General features: G+C 49.4%; 6 protein-coding genes across 7 annotated transcripts; 1 reads left to right on the top strand and 5 right to left on the bottom strand.

Moving 5' to 3' along the window:
• The first annotated feature begins 85 nt into the window (after positions 1-85).
• FOXG_00613 (golgi apparatus membrane protein TVP23) lies at positions 86-3463 on the top strand. Of its 2 annotated transcripts, XM_018377087.1 has the most exons (4): positions 86-376; positions 427-472; positions 529-812; positions 910-3463. In XM_018377087.1, exons 1-4 carry the CDS (start codon positions 280-282, stop codon positions 1065-1067), a joined length of 585 nt encoding a protein of 194 aa, XP_018232747.1. In that variant the 5' UTR covers positions 86-279; the 3' UTR covers positions 1068-3463. The 2 variants fall into 2 exon arrangements, with proteins under 2 accessions (XP_018232747.1, XP_018232748.1); XM_018377088.1 differs by having other exon boundaries at positions 86-472.
• FOXG_00614 (uncharacterized protein) lies at positions 1144-3565 on the bottom strand. Its single transcript, XM_018377089.1, has 2 exons — positions 2633-3565; positions 1144-2563 (listed from the first exon to the last, which is right to left on the bottom strand). The coding sequence occupies exons 1-2, from the start codon at positions 3027-3029 to the stop codon at positions 1791-1793; spliced, it is 1170 nt and encodes a 389-aa protein (XP_018232749.1). The 5' UTR covers positions 3030-3565; the 3' UTR covers positions 1144-1790.
• Positions 3566-3934: 369 nt separating this feature from the next.
• Positions 3935-4096, bottom strand: FOXG_17909 (uncharacterized protein; the record flags this gene model as incomplete). Its single annotated transcript, XM_018397919.1, has 1 exon — positions 3935-4096. The coding sequence occupies one exon, from the start codon at positions 4094-4096 to the stop codon at positions 3935-3937; it is 162 nt and encodes a 53-aa protein (XP_018232750.1).
• An 836-nt stretch (positions 4097-4932) lies between these two features.
• FOXG_00615 (uncharacterized protein) lies at positions 4933-9764 on the bottom strand. The gene is made up of 2 exons (XM_018377090.1): positions 7172-9764; positions 4933-7116 (listed from the first exon to the last, which is right to left on the bottom strand). Exons 1-2 carry the CDS (start codon positions 9281-9283, stop codon positions 5728-5730), a joined length of 3501 nt encoding a protein of 1166 aa, XP_018232751.1. The 5' UTR covers positions 9284-9764; the 3' UTR covers positions 4933-5727.
• A 507-nt stretch (positions 9765-10271) lies between these two features.
• On the bottom strand, positions 10272-11237 carry FOXG_00616 (uncharacterized protein; the record flags this gene model as incomplete). Its single annotated transcript, XM_018377091.1, has 3 exons — positions 10272-10960; positions 11011-11100; positions 11150-11237. The coding sequence occupies 3 exons, from the start codon at positions 11235-11237 to the stop codon at positions 10272-10274; spliced, it is 867 nt and encodes a 288-aa protein (XP_018232752.1).
• A 433-nt stretch (positions 11238-11670) lies between these two features.
• On the bottom strand, positions 11671-12926 carry FOXG_00617 (uncharacterized protein; the record flags this gene model as incomplete). The annotated part of the gene is made up of 3 exons (XM_018377092.1): positions 11671-11726; positions 11779-12449; positions 12508-12926. 3 exons carry the CDS (start codon positions 12924-12926, stop codon positions 11671-11673), a joined length of 1146 nt encoding a protein of 381 aa, XP_018232753.1.
• Positions 12927-15096: the final 2170 nt, after the last annotated feature.

A 15096-nucleotide genomic window follows, 5' to 3' on the forward strand; every position in this document is an offset into this window, starting at 1 on the left:
ATCTGCCATTATCCACCGCCTGCCTAAACTGGTGACAGGGGTTTTTGCTGTCGCGGATCATGCTCCATCCCTTGCGCGGCTTGATAGAAGGCCAGCTTACACAGTGATTCTGAGAGTGACAGGTAGCTTCAAAGCTCAACGTTTTGTTATCTTGTCACCTACGACCCCTTCACCAACTGCGACACTCTTTCTCAACGAGTCGAATACGGACAGTCACTGAACGAAAAGTATAAATACTACGACCTACCTACTTTCCAATACGTCGACTTGTTGGCCATCATGGATGCCACGCAACCACAGCCCGCGCCGGGCAGTCTTAGCTGGCGCCTCAGCGCGCATCCCATTACGCTGCTCACGTTTCTGGGATTCCGGATATGTGCGCCTCTCACGATATTCTCTTGGAGCGCAATTGCTAATGTCCTGCAGCAAGTGTCCTGATCTACTTTCTCGGTCTGTGGATCATAAAAAGCATGTGCGTATCCTCCCCCGGACCTCTTCAGCCGCGCAGAGCACTAATTTTCTTGGTAGGATCATGATCTTCATCATTACGATTCTTCTCCTCGCCGCCGACTTCTACTACATCAAGAACATTGCCGGTCGTCGCCTTGTAGGTCTGCGCTGGTGGAACGAGGTCGATCCCCAAACGGGAGAGTCGCAGTGGGTATTTGAGAGCAGCGAGCCAGGTACCAAGACTGTCAACCCGACTGATAGCCGCTTTTTCTGGCTCGCTCTGTATATCCAACCTATGTTGTGGGTTCTCATGGCTATTCTTGCTCTTGTGCGACTGCAGTTCTTATGGCTGCCCCTCGTCGGTACGTTTGATAAAATACCCCTGGAGTCTGTGATTCAAAGACAAAGAGCACGCTTTGTACATGTGCCGGATTCAATGCCACTAACACTTGGTACTAGTTATCGCTCTTGTCCTCACCATCATGAACACTCTAGCCTTCTCGCGATGTGACAAGTTCAGCAACGCTTCCAGCATCGCTGGTAGCGCTTTTGGGACTGGCAACCTGGCCGGAAGCCTCGCAAGCAACATGGTCAGCAACTGGTTTTCTCGCAGCTAAAAAAAAAGAACAAAAGAGTGGACTTCGAATCGATGAAGCCGAGCGAATTTTCACTCCGTCACTTCGCTTGACTGGACGAAAAAGGGGAACTTGGCCTGTGTTTTGTGTTAGGACTTTGCAAGGAAGGCATTGATGCCGGTATGAGTCGTTGACGTTGTAAAGTAAAATTACAGGGTTTCTGAATCACTGGGTGCGAGTTTGCGATAAAGATTTGCAGTTTCACAGCGCTTGTGGGCTGGGAATGTATGAATAATAGCTTGATCAGTTACCGCTCTGGTGTCACTTATTCACGATATAACTAAAACGCTCTCGCTATAAGGACTGCGCCACGCCATCAACGTTTTCCCGCTAATTGTGTTTATGATAGCACCAAATTCCATGTTTTTATAATCGCTGCAACAAGCAAACGTCATGCAAGATATCGTGAAAAGTTTGGGGCCTTTGCCAATCTGGCAAAAGAAATCTGTGGCATCTCTCTGGGTGGGCCTGCATCTGATCAATAACGGACCAGCTATGCCGTCGACAAGCCAAGAATATACAGCACCGTTACGATGAACAAAACTAAGCAGGCTACGTAGGCGACCCAAGAAGTGACCGTGAGAACAAGATATGTCATAATCCAAAACTCCAAACCCCATAACACACCCGCACCAGGAGTCAACGCCTCCCGCGGGACCCGGATTTCTCTGGTCTACAGATGGTTTTTGCCCATGCGAGGCGGCACTATCGTCTCGCGGCACGCTCAATTTCATCATCCAGTTGCCGCTCCTCTTCCTCTAATCTTCGAATCTCATCGACTGTCATACCATCTTCGACCAAGTGAGCCACGTTGGATGACATGCCCTGAGGTGTCTGAGCGCCGCTGTGTGCTGCACGATCATGGGACCCGATGGATGAACGAGGCACGCCGCCGGGTGGGGGAGTTGGAGCGACACCACGATCACGGTCGAGGCTACCGAGAGCAACGGGTTGCATATGGTTTTCATCTGAGTAGGGCGAGTTGGGTGAATCGGTAGCACGGCCATGAGTTTCCTTGTCCACTGCGTATGTTTGCTGTGTGACATACTCATCGCCAGCCTGCTTGCTGCGTCGACGCCTGCGAAGAAAGAACCATGCCAGTGCACCGATGAGGAGAAGGCCACCAATAACGGCACCAACGGCAATGCCAGCAGTTGCGCCGGTTGAGAGCCCGCCGCCGCCGCCACCACCGGAACTCTCTTCAGCCCCTGAAGTCGACGAAGGCGAAAGGGTGGCTGTTGCTGATGAGGATGAGGAAGTGGTAGATTCTAAGGTCTCCTGTTGACTTTGATCCCTCTTGAGTTGGTTATTTAGTTCAGTGATCTCGGTGGTGTTGTCGGTATTGGTGACAGTGAAGAGTTCTGTTTTGGTGTAGCCTGAAGCTCCATCCTTCTTCCAGTCAATCTGAATATACATCTCTTTTCCGTAATACTTCGAGGTTTTGCCTTCAAAGTTGAGCGTCACAGAATTGTTGTCAACTGCGTTTGATAATGTATCAGTAACTTGAAGATATTACAAGGGCGTTTCGCATTCCGAGCAAAGCATACCATCTATGAGTTGTTCATCGGGCTTCGCATCGCTGAATTCGGCATCACCCAGAGGCTCAATGTTGTCGCCGCTGATAACCTGCCATTGGACCACATCGAGCGTGGTTTTGGAGTCGGTCTTGGAAAAGCCGATTATCTTTTTGTTCTGGTCACTATCCTTGAGCTGAAAGACATGACCGTCCGCGAAGTTTGTGGAATTAAAGACAATGACTTTGGTCTGTGAACTCGAACCTCCCACGCCTGTGTTGCCGTTGCCTGAGCCATCAACAACACCCTCGGAGTCGCCTTTACTGGAAGGCGAGGCAAAATTGATATTGGTGGAAGATGGTGCATTTTGCATGTCCTTCACAATATCGCCCGTATCGTCCCGATCAATTTGGTTGGCTATTTGTTCCATTTTGGGGTGTTGACTTGTCTTGTCTAGCTAAATCAGCAGTTATGTGCTGGCGATTGGCGGTATGCCCGAATCAAATAGGTTCTCTTAGACCTCTCGTCCGCTTCTGAAGGCCAGCACGTTGGAGTCGAAAATAGTTTGAAGACCGGTCCTTTGTCGTGAATCGTTCGATTTCGTTTATACTAGTTTGTCGAGTGTGGTCAGGCCAGGTCAGGTCAGATTATATTCCAAACCGCCAAATGGTATCTTTGGGACAATAAGTCCCTGAGGACAGAGAAACGAAGTAAAACGCAACACAAGCAAAAAAGCAAAAGCGAGGTGGTTTTATTAGAGGGTGAATTTCAATATCTTACTAGATGGTAAGACGGGAGAAAAGGTGACAGAAGCGGAGGGAACAAAGAAAACAGGTCCAACGGGAGTAAGAAACGGCCTGCTTGCCTTTCCTTCCTCTTCCCTGGTCATATTGCTGCGGGCAAGCCCAAGCGTGGTTCAGCCCTGGCTTGACTGGCTTGTCTTGACTTGGTCTGGATGGTTGCAAATGCAGCCCTGGGTGTGACTCAGCCTGGCCAGCTAGGACTTCGTATAGAGAGGGAGGGTACTTTGAAGGTACAGCACAGTGTTTGTCCAGAAGGGGCAAGCTTGACGATGGACGGCTCCACTGCATCCCCTCCCTAGGAACAAGGTTGTTTCTACTGGGCTGAACAGCTGTGTTGAGTGTTCCATTGTTTTGTGGTAACCGTAGGACTCCATTCGCTGACATGAAGTCTGAAACGTTTGCTAAATGCACACATGTCAGTTACCGCTCATCCCGTACATGATGTGTCTAGAGATACAGTCAAGTTCTCTAATGCAGACAATCCATTCTGATCATCATCGCAATCCTTTTGCATACTGGACTGTCTGAGAGTTCACAGACCATCCATCAGCCCAACGTACGGATTCTCTCTCAGCTGAACTGTTAGAACATAGGGAATGCTCCAGTCCTTACCTCTTCTGGCTTGGGCTGGACTGGGGTATTGCCCAGACCCCTGAAACCTCTCGTCCCTACTGGAGACCCTTGATCCCGCCATCACAAAGACCCGAGGCTCTGATGGAGTGCTTCTGTAAGCACTAAGGTATCGAATTGGAGAGGCCGAACCGTTCAAAAGGGTTGAGATTCTCAGTGAGCAAGTGCCGGAGTGATGTCTGCTCCTTTTTGTGTTCCTTGAAATATGTGACTACCATTAACTCCCAGAGATACGCTCTGCTCTACTCTTAAGACATCCAATGTACATCGATTTTGTCGTAAAACAGTGGAGAGGCGGTGCAGCCCGCTAACTGCCTGCCGCTACTCCAAACGTTGACTCTGCCCTATAAAACGTTGGCATCAAAGCACCCACTCTTTGACGACGTTTCTCCAATTGGATAAGTCTACTGTGGCTGACAGGATGCCCAGGATCTGCTCAAGACAGACACTGCGAGGTACAAACTGTAGACTTGTCGACCCACTAGAAGTTTGGTTCGGCGCATCGTCTTACACTTATTGGTGCTGAGCCCCGTCAGCCCCAAGATTACCTCCATCCATCGTTTCTAAGGTGGACTTAGGACTGCTGTCAGACAATAACGGACGAGAGAAAGACTCTGTTTCTGAGGATTTGTCGAACAAGAAAGAATCCCCAAAAGACGTTATGCCTATAACTTGTCTTGTCTGTTAACTATTGCTTGTTGTCGTGGTAGAGCAACTCACTTATACGCGCCGACCAACTAACCTCAAACGTAATATCGTACCACCGCAGGATTTAAAGGATGAGAGTACCTTGCCTTGACCTCTTCTGTCATTCTGGTACCAACCCAACGACGATCTCGCCTATCCTCACACTTTTGAGACATAGGTATAAATGTATGCGCTTATCCTGGCCATAGGGTCAAACTAACGGCCAACGTTCACCCCTCTCAAGGTCAAGGACTGAGAGAGTGTGAGCGCTTTTGGCCGACACGGGAAATACCTTCGTCTCACTGTAAGATTACCCAACTGAAATTCAGCATACCTACACTTCAGCCGCTCTCTAGCAATGCCTCCCACTCAATGTTTATTAGCACAAGCCTCGACCAACACCGCCACCCATCCTACCCTGGAGACGACAAGCTGTCCTGTTTCTTTGACAATTTCCATCCCGCACAGCCAGGAGGCGTGTGCAATATGGCATTCCAGGGCTGCAAAGCACGTGTATCGTATGACCTGTTGTGTAGCAAACCTGTGTATCGTGGCTAAAATGGGCAGTACATTCACAAAAATCATCGCCCAACAGTGACATCCACCCTTTCATGCTTGTTCTGTTTATAGAACTGACCATCAAAAGCCAACCGCTCTTTTGGTGGCACACGGACCAATAATGCAACAATGCAAAGCACCAACATTCGAATTAATGCTCCTCCTCTTTGAGTCTCGTCTTTGTCATTGCTCATACTTACTTCGCAAAGTGTTCTAGATGGGTACTAACTACTATGTCTTATGTGTATTTGATGCTCCAGCCGATTTTGATTACTCCTTCATGAATGCAATAACATCCAAAAACCACCAAGCCTTGTTTGCGCCGGAAAAGTCAAACTCAAAGTCAACGGTAGAGTCAGAGCAGAGTCCAGACCAAGAGACCGAGCCCCTCCAATCGCTCGCCTGATCCGAAACGCCAGCAACTCAAAAAGGCAACCCCAAATTACCAACTCAAGCGAATGTCATTGAAATCTCCTTCTCTTTGCCAAAATCATCATCATCTGAATCCCCCCACGGTTCATGCAATGTCATCGTCGGCAATGTCTGCGCCGTCTTCACCTGTGGCCTAGTTGCTGCCGTCTCAGTAGGTGCTACCGTTGCTGATCGCGGATGATCGTCAAACGAGGTATCGAATGTCATCTGAATGTCGTCCTCGTCATGTCGGCCCGAGCCGTATGCGTCACCATGTCCTGACCCAAACCCTCCGCCGTACGGTGAGCTGTACCCAGGTGGTGATGCTTGTCTGGTGTAGCTTGGTGTGTAACTGTGAGACCTCTCTTGGGACACACGAGTATCGTGCGAGTCTCGTGCGCCGGTCAGATCCGTCCGAGACCCTGCTCTAGAGCCATTGGCCACCGCCGAAGGAGAAGCAGGAAGCGAGGACACATCCAGCTTCATTGGAGGCAGAGTCGATTTGATTTCCTTGACTTGCAGGTCCTCCGGACTGGCGTAGTGATCTCGGGCATCCTTGGCAATTTCTGCACGGATTGCATCAATGTCGAAAAGGACACCAGTGTTGTTGTCGGCTTGTTCCCCCTCCTTTGCCTTCTCCTTGCCTTCTCCCTTGTTCTTTGAGTCTTCGTAGATTTCCCAGTCCTGTTTCTCCGCGTTCTTTCGACGACCGAAGAAGCTGAATCGACCACTCTTCTTGGCCTTGCCCTCTTTCTCGAGGTTCTTGCGTGCCTCTTCGATCTCATTGATCAGCTCTCTCTGGCGTTCATTATGGTTGTCCGGGTCTGGATCTTCGATTTCAACGAACTCTTCACTCTCAACAGACCATCCACATCTTATCAACAATACCGGCATCTTTTGACGATAGTCCATGTGACCATTCACGAGATCCGTTACGTCCATGTTCTCAACAAAGGGACAATCCTCCACCGGAGCTAGACCTGCTACCCGGCGGATACCTCCACTCGTGAGTCGGAACAAGTAGCCTAGAATCCAGTCGTTGCGGTTGTACGCATTCAGGAATCGCCCAGAAACCACAGTCTTAGCCTTGATGTACTCCTCCTTCTTTACCACGATAGGTGAACCAAACATGTAGACATTTTGCACAATACCGACCGCCCCCTTCTTACTGAGCTCCTGGAGGCAAGAGAAAACGACTCGTGCTCCGATCGAGAACCCAACCAGTGTAATGGGTCGTGTTCCTAGGTTGCGTTCTAGCAGGGAATCTGCTAGAATCTTTCCAGCGGAGGTGGCTCTGTCCAGCGAGACAGCCCAAGGGTTGTCAATAAGATAGGCAAGCTTGGTAAGAATTATCGGCAGCTGCAGAGCTGACATGAGAGCAGCTAGTATGGTTGTACCCAGAATTTGCTGGATACTTTGTGTAAGAGCCTTTGTGATCGTTAGTCTGATAATCTCTATTGGAACAGGGTGTAAATTTTCTGACCTCAGTAGCCAAAATGTTGATGGTGTCACCCATACTCCGAAGCATCTCAGGCTCGAAGAGCACTGAGTAAAGGTCACCCATGACAGGGTCTACCGTACTGAATGGCAGTCGTACGTCATCGACCTTACCTGTCAGCCACCCCGAGATAGTGACAATGAGGTTGACTCGCTTGTTGTTGTGAAGGGGACGATATTCGAACGTCCTAACCGCGCCAGTTCTTCGGTCTGCAGCCCTGCCTCCGATGATACTGCCTGACGCCGCTGCGCCCGAGGTGATGATGGCTGCGCCTCCTACACCACCGAGGAAACTTCCCGTGCCAGTCACTCCGATGGCTGTTAATCCGGTAGCCAGGCCCGCACCGATGACAGGAGCAAGCAAACCTGCCGAAAGACCAATGACCAACCCACCACCTACGGTGGCCAATCCCATCATCACATATCGCCGGGTCAATGCGTTCTTCCTGCGAGTTTCCGTGTGCTCTTCCTCGTTCCAGTTCTCTTTCTCGGCAGCTTGCTGCATCTCCAGAGCCTCTGTGACCTTCTTCTCGAAACGGCAGATATCAACCCACGTAATATCAAGACTCTCACCAACTCGCTCCAAGAGAACCCTCGAGCGGGAATCGTAAATAGAATCAGCGATCAAGAGGAGGAAGAGGTCGCAAAGTACAGTCCACCGAAGATCAATATCGATCTTTGCGGTGGTGGGGAGCTGTGATGGTGTCTTCACGTCAGAGAGCTCCTCCCCGTCAAGCGCCTCATATGGCGGCGGTGCCTCTGCAGGCTTCTCGTCCAGTGATGGGGTGCTTGGCATCGATGACTTGCCATCTGCCATGGGATTTGATACTCGAGCATTAGTATTGAGCGCGGGTGCCAAGTCCTGCGGCATAACTCCATGTTCTGCCAACTGTTCAATCATAATCTGCTCAGCTTCATTGATCTCCATATGAGCGTACAGTCGAAGCATCATTTTTTGACCCCACATCAGCATGGATTCAACTGAAACACCAACCTCCTTCTTCGTCTTCTTGAACGATTTCATTTTTTCCGCCTCTTTCACAAGTCTGACGATTTCGAGACGGACCAATCCAACGTATGCAACTCTTTGGCCTTCGGTCAAGAGATCTTTGGTAGCCTGCATCTGACCAATAGCATCTCGTCCTTCATCATCGTCGACCATACTGGTTCCGGCTGCACTCTTGAAGAGATATTTCGTATTGTCGTCCATGCTTGTTGCCGACTCGGCATCATCGTCCAAGGTTACCCGAGTGTAGCCCTTGCCAGCACCACCAAGTCCTCCATATTCGTATGATTCATCCTGTTCCGGATCGTATTCCCTTGCAACTAGCTTGTCGTCGTCGTTGTACATATCGTATCGTGCATAAGAAGGCATTTCTTGCCAGTCATCATCGTCCACCCCCTTTTGAGGTTCTTCTGGCTTGGTAGAGATCTTTTGGTGGGAAAACTCAGAAACATCTTTTCGATTGGCCTGCGTAGGCGATACAGGGGTCGGCGTGACTTTGTCGGGCTGAGGGGCTTCTTCCTTACTGACAGCTACTTCATCACCTGTAGACTTTTTGACAGGATCTGCTGCCTCTGGTTGTGTTTCCACTGGGCCCTTGTTCGTCGGATCGTCTGGCTTGGGAGTCTCTTGCTTCTTGATAGCGACATCGACATCTGTAGGCTCTTTGGGAGCCTCTGGCGTTTCTGACCGTGTCTTTCTAGAATCTTTTGGCTCTGGACCGTTGATACTTTCGGGCTCGGCAGGCTCGATCTTTGATGGAGTTTTGCTAAAAGTTGGTGGGGGGGTTTCGTGCGTGACAACAGGCGGGTTCGAAGCATCTTTGCTGGGATTTGACTGTTCAGATCGAGCATCTTCAAACGTTTCGCTCTTGTCGTCATCCTTAACAGGTTCGACGGCGGGGGGTGTTGTCTGATCGCTGGACTTATCGTTATTCGTCTCGGACGCTCTCGGTTGCTCACCGCTCAAGGCATCTGCTACTGGACTTGCAGCAGGCTTCTCATCTTTGGGTGTCTCGGTAGGCTCATCGTTCTTCGGAGTCGGAAAGCGCCTGATGGGCAGACCAAAATCGTCAACCTCGGCAGGTGTAGTCATGATGTCAAATAATGGCGAATTGTGGTTTGTCTGGGTCTCCCGTTCAACGGGTTCGACGGAAAGAATTGCTTCTGCGACAAAAAGAGAAAGCAAAGAGAAAGATGGTTCGGCTACGTGTAATGCGCCTTGAAAGAATGGATCGAAAGGGCCGAAGATCTGTAGATGACATTCGACCCAAGTAGAAGTGCTGCGAGTGGACGAATCCTTCTGGCTCCTGGATTAGGTTGAGGCCGTCAAAGGATAACTCTATGGTGAGATGATGTAAGTGGTTGTTCAACGTGAAATGTCACACCCGTATCAATGGTCTAGAAGCTGAGGTGAGTTGGTGAAAGGAGCGGGCTTATTGTTCCCCTCGTCCCTCTCAAACTAAAAGGAACAAACTCCTATAATTATTGATGGATAGAATCCAACTTGACATTGCTTTGGGTGGGGGTCGACCCATCCCATCTGAAAAGATGGCTGAGTCCGTCGGAAGCGGTTGGTGGCCCTCCACTAGCAGACAACGGATGGCGGGACTCTCAGTGGTTCCTTTTAGTGGAAGGGCATTGTGCCTGAGGGCCCATAGTGCAGGGCACCCTTGTAACTCAGGGATGGGTCTCGTCATTCAATATATGGTTGTTCTCAAATCAATTTCTCCTTCATACCTCACGCGACCCCTGATTTATCTACATAGGCATACCTTTCTTTGATTTGAGATCAGCTTCAGCAATTGATACAGTTTATTGTCATTGCAAGATAAAGAGTTGGTTACGGCTGAGTGAATCATGATCTGATTAAATTGTTAACATTGTTGACGCTCAAACACTATTCCTTTCATGCGCCCCTGGACTCCCTCAATCTATACTATCTTCTCGGGTATCGCTAACGGCGCACACTCCTTTTGATATCCCCTGCCTTCATTGGCACATATTCCAGATCAAGCACGTGGTGATCTTAGCATTCCTGTCTCAACCCTGGAGACTGCCGCCCGCTTTGCTTGCTAGCTTTCTCATGTCTCTGCCATGGTCACTTCCGCGGCTGCAGTGTCCGTTTCGCCGTCGTCTGCCGTGCCTGCAGTAGCCTTGTTCCTCCTCCGTCTCTTTCGCTTGCCGGCACCTTCTTGTGGCGCGTCCTTCGCATCAGTAGATTCTTGCTTTCGTGGTTGTTGTCCTTCTGTCTTTGCCTTCTTGGGCTTCTGGACCGCCAAAGGATTAGGCCCCTTGGGTCCGTGTCCTTTCTTCTTCTTCTTCTTTTGTTCTTCAGAGTTGCCATCGGTCTTGTCGGCCTTCTCGTCGTCGTCTGCATCATCTCGCTTTCGCTTGCCCAATTGGTTCTTGATCTCTGCTCGAAATTTGCTTCTCTCCTCCTTTGCTCGCACTTGAACGCTCTCATCCGCCATTGGCTCGAGAATCATAACACTCCTCTTGATATAGATGAGGGGGACTCCTTTGATGCCTCGCAGCATCCTTCGTACCTCCTGGTCTTGGCTGGCCACAACGTAGCGATGCTTGTTCTGAAGTGTAGCCTTCGGGTCGACAACTGATCGAAGACACTCTTGAGTGCTCAATGGCTCGGGATAATCGTCGGGATGGTGACCGCATCGTCTTCGCTCCAGGGTCTTGGCTAGGTCAATGGCCTCATGTACACCTGGCTCGTTTCGCGCTGCGTAAAGTTTGCGAATTTCGCATTGAGTAATCACTATTCCGGTTAGAAGATCGACCACGACAAAGTTTGTCATGAAAACATACTGGGCTTGACCTTGCCATGAACTGTCCTCGACAGAGCGGGCTCGAGGTCCATCTTGAACCGGGAAGAATCTCTCACCATTTCGGCATCGACTGCATCTTGTAAGCTTTGTCTATCTGGCTCAAGTTTGCGACAACTTACCCAGAACCTGATAGGGCTCACGAAAGCCGAAAGTCTGGGAGAACTGCTCCATGAGCTTCCGATATTGTTTTGACCGCTTTCCTCTCATTTTGAATAATTTGTTGTCGAAGTATGTACCAAGCTAGTTGTTTAGACGTGCTAGGACTGGATGCGACGAAGTCAAGGCTGGCAGAAAATAAATTTCCTTATCGCGGCACGTGCGATAAGCTAAAACCGACCCGCTGCTATGCGCCATGGCTGTAATGCCCCGCCATCCCACTTCCTTCACTTCCATTGTCATGGCCATCTTCAGGGCTGAAAACAAGTGAAGTGCTATTACTTTATCATGGGGGTTCCATATCTGAATTTTGTCTAGGCAGATTGTCTCTATGTAATGCATGATGACCCGTTATATGAGAGCCATATGTTCCCCTCTCCACCATTAAATCGTGTAATTAGGTATCTTATGCTTCGAAGGGTCGATCCGGCAAGTCTACTGTAAGCCGTTCAGATGTCTCAGTTGTCCAGCAAAGAGACTACTATCATCCCTCATTCTTCACGCAGAGGGCTGCGACAACACTGATATCGTCAAGTTTACCTGCTACTGTTAGCTTTGCTTTCTCTCTTGGAAACCTGTCGCTATTGCTTACCACCCTCGCTCGCCAAACCCTCCTCGATCGCATGCTCCATGAATGGACTCTCAGCGAAAGGATCTACGGCGATTTCCCGGGCTGCCTCCATCAGATCTTGAGCCGCAACTCTCATTCCACCGTTGCGGCCACCTGTGCGATCACCCTTGTGAGCTTCTGCATGTGTCCCAGATTCCCACTCTTTAATACTTTTGAGTATTCTTGCAACGATCTCATGCTCCCAAAGATTATCGATAACTCCGTCACTCATCGCAAGCACAATATCTCCGACTTCCAAATCGACCTTGTCCATAACTGCATTATCAGTGGGTGTGTCAGGGCTGTTAGTCCCAAGCTGTCGTGGGCAATCAAACCAGTGCCACTGCTCCACAGTCTTATAAATGACTTTTTCGGTACTGGGTCGGAGTACCATGACCTGGCAGTCGCCCACATTAGTCACATACAACACAGGCGATGCCTGTGTTTTATTCTCAGTGCAAGTCTTGTAATGTAATTGCGCGCCACAGGCTGTTGTTGTTCCTAAACAGTCATGCGACATAGTCGCCTCAAGAGTCTGTTCATATGCACTTTGTAGGCTGGCGATGGGGTTCGGTTCTTGCGACTTTGGTAATCTAACAAGCTCTTCCTCGATCGCAGAAGACCAGAAATGCCCAATCAATCTTGACCAGAGTCTACAGTTAAAGTCAGTAACGATGGTAAAAGAGATTCGGAAGTTGCCCGGCAACTTACCCGGCATGCCCTCTCGGTCTTGTGGCCCACGCTCCCACGCCGTCGTTGGCACAAATGAAATAATCACTCGCGTAGACAGCATCATCGCCGTTTGTTTTCCCTCTGATAAGCTGTCCGTTGACAAAAGCACGACGGTCACGGCTTTGGTGATGTGTACTTAAAGGATCGGTAAAGGATGTAGACGGAGGAGAGAGGAAAGGCGGAGGGAATGGGCGGGGAGGTCGTTTCGCAAAGAGTCCAATGCCTGTTTCGAATCGAAAAGGCAAGATAGGAACATCATGTAAAAGGCGAGTCGTCGTCGAAGCGAATCGTCTCTTGCGACACGGGCGCCATGTTGTGCATGTCAGGCGTCGAACCGGGAGCGATGGTAAGAAGGATGTCGGGACGGCCGCCAGAATCGAAGATGGTTGACTGGGCATTCCAGCTGCACAAGCCTGGAGCTGCCCCTTTTCAGTTGCCTGCCTGGCCGCAACCTGTAGTTAGATTGCTAATGTGCTCTCCGAGAGAGAGATGTGATCCCCAGGAGAGAGCAGAGCACCGTAATCAGGCTCGGACAGTTGGGGAATTACAGACAGCTGCCCAGACACGTGATAAGCCCGATACCGCCAAAAAAGGGCGTCATCCAGAACAGGCAGTTTTTGTGTCAAAGCGACCAATGATTTACAAACACTATTCTTCTCCCGCAGGAACCCGAGCTCATTGTTGACCCCAACGGTAGGAGAGCTGACTAGGCTGAGCTAGCATTGGAGGCAGAACGAGAAGAATCACCCTATTCACCCCCTTAGGACGATTCAGTTTGTGCGGTTGGCCTGCTTCTTTTGTAAAAACTTGCCTTGAAATAGGGATGTGCTTCGGCGATCTTCCGTGAGAGAGTGGCCGAGGCCCAATTGTAGCAATGCATGGCGTTTGATAAGTCAGCCAATACCTCATCCGTAAATAGGTTATATCTAGAGAAACTCTGAGTAAATTTGATAACTGAAAGGCATATATACATATAGAGGGTCCATAGTAAGGGACCTCAGTCAATTATGATTTTGGTGAATTGTGTTAGTCTGAAAGACACGAATAGCAATGGTGGATACTTTGGAGAGAAAGATGAGGAAAGATGAGGGACCAATGCATAACATATCTTAGGTAAGGCTACCAGGTTACCAACGGGAAACTGATAGCACTTTAAGAAAATTCTTGGAGACAAGATTGACCAGATGACACTGCAACACTGAGGCTGTAGTCGCTGGAGCTGTCTAAGGTACCCACGTGTTGGCGCCATGGAGAGACAGGCATCTTCACACGTCATGAAACGAAACAAAGCTAACTTGACAAAATAAAAGTGTGTCCAATCTCATGGTTGCCGCACCTTGTTCCAACCGATCTGGAGATTCAACCCAATCATGAATGCCAAGAAGGGTTGGCAACCTGCAAGCTGCCAAAAGGGAGCCGGATCCTCCACTAGCTGGAGATATCGTCAACATTCGTTCAGGAAAGGCATTTATGATAAGATGAGGGCTGTAGGATGACGCATTTTATTGAGACACTGCTCATGATATGCGTTGATTTCTCCACGCAAAGATCAGCTGGACAGGAAATAGTGCCTCATCACGATCTGATCCAAACTTATCACCGCAAGATTGGACTCATGACGTAAGGGATGGGGATGAATCGATTCTCAATCAAAGCCCATTTCCCCATTAGGGGTCAGCTTGAACCTCTTGCGGACGCTATTATGCGGACTGCGAAAATAGCGTCCAGAACATGATTCTAACGACATACGTGTAGCTGGCATGACGATCTGCGGCTCTTTAGATGAGTCGTCGGCTTTTCAAATGCCTGACGATCAAACAGGTGGGCCTGGACGATCGTAGGGGGGGTCTTGTATCCGGATGTAAAAGGCTGTGCTAATCGCAGCAATCTCGTGCAGTTGGAACTTTGAAGTGAGACGTCTCATGTTAATCACAATCGTGATTGACACGGCCAGTACTTCAATCCCCATCTTGACACGCAATCCTTCTTGACCGTACAGAGACAAAGGCATTAGTTAGCCGCCTTTGCAAAATAACAAACCCCATTCTGGTTGTAACCTTCGAGCGTATTTCTGGCGGCTGAGTGAGCATGGATAGTGCAAGGCCAAGGGGAAGCCGGTGTAGCCGGTTGAGCTAGGAGCTTCATAAGATTTTGCCCTGAATTTAGCTACATCTTCTCAAACAATAATACGTTGTGACCAATGGGACTTGGTGATAGTCACAAATACCAAGAGCTTGGCTGCATAGCCATCACGATTTGGAGTCCAAGCACAAGCTGCAAGGTCTTGTTCAAAGTACTTTTCCATTCGGAGTTTGACAGTCCAGGTAGTCTTCTCCAGGTTTTTGAAAACCCCGAACCATCCTGATCCTTGTCCGGCTGAATTAGGGCTCGGATGCCTCACTCAAGACTTACCTACTACAGTATGTGCAAAGCCCAGAGGTAATGGATATCTGTGTAGAAGATAATGGCATTATGCATGAATTCGCTACAGATATTGTATGTGCGCATTCGGCAATTACAGTAAAGCAATTTGCATAATACGAACCCGAAGCCGATAGTCTACCCACT

The sequence above is a fragment of the Fusarium oxysporum genome, chromosome 1 (genome assembly GCF_000149955.1).
Source record: "Fusarium oxysporum f. sp. lycopersici 4287 chromosome 1, whole genome shotgun sequence".
Lineage (NCBI taxonomy): Eukaryota > Fungi > Ascomycota > Sordariomycetes > Hypocreales > Nectriaceae > Fusarium > Fusarium oxysporum.

Bases quoted from the DNA above. Each gene is read 5' to 3' on its own strand.
- FOXG_00615 (XM_018377090.1), bottom strand. From the start codon at position 9,283: ATGACTACACCTGCCGAGGTTGACGATTTTGGTCTGCCCATCAGGCGC. The intron at 7,117-7,171 runs GTCAGAAAATTT...ACGATCACAAAG, and splicing joins TCAACATTTTGGCTACTGAG to GCTCTTACACAAAGTATCCA.
- FOXG_00613 (XM_018377087.1), top strand. From the start codon at position 280: ATGGATGCCACGCAACCACAGCCCGCGCCGGGCAGTCTTAGCTGGCGC. The intron at 377-426 runs GTGCGCCTCTCA...AATGTCCTGCAG, and splicing joins GTTTCTGGGATTCCGGATAT to CAAGTGTCCTGATCTACTTT. The intron at 813-909 runs GTACGTTTGATA...ACTTGGTACTAG, and splicing joins CTTATGGCTGCCCCTCGTCG to TTATCGCTCTTGTCCTCACC.
- FOXG_00614 (XM_018377089.1), bottom strand. From the start codon at position 3,029: ATGGAACAAATAGCCAACCAAATTGATCGGGACGATACGGGCGATATT. The intron at 2,564-2,632 runs GTATGCTTTGCT...TATCAAACGCAG, and splicing joins CGATGAACAACTCATAGATG to TTGACAACAATTCTGTGACG.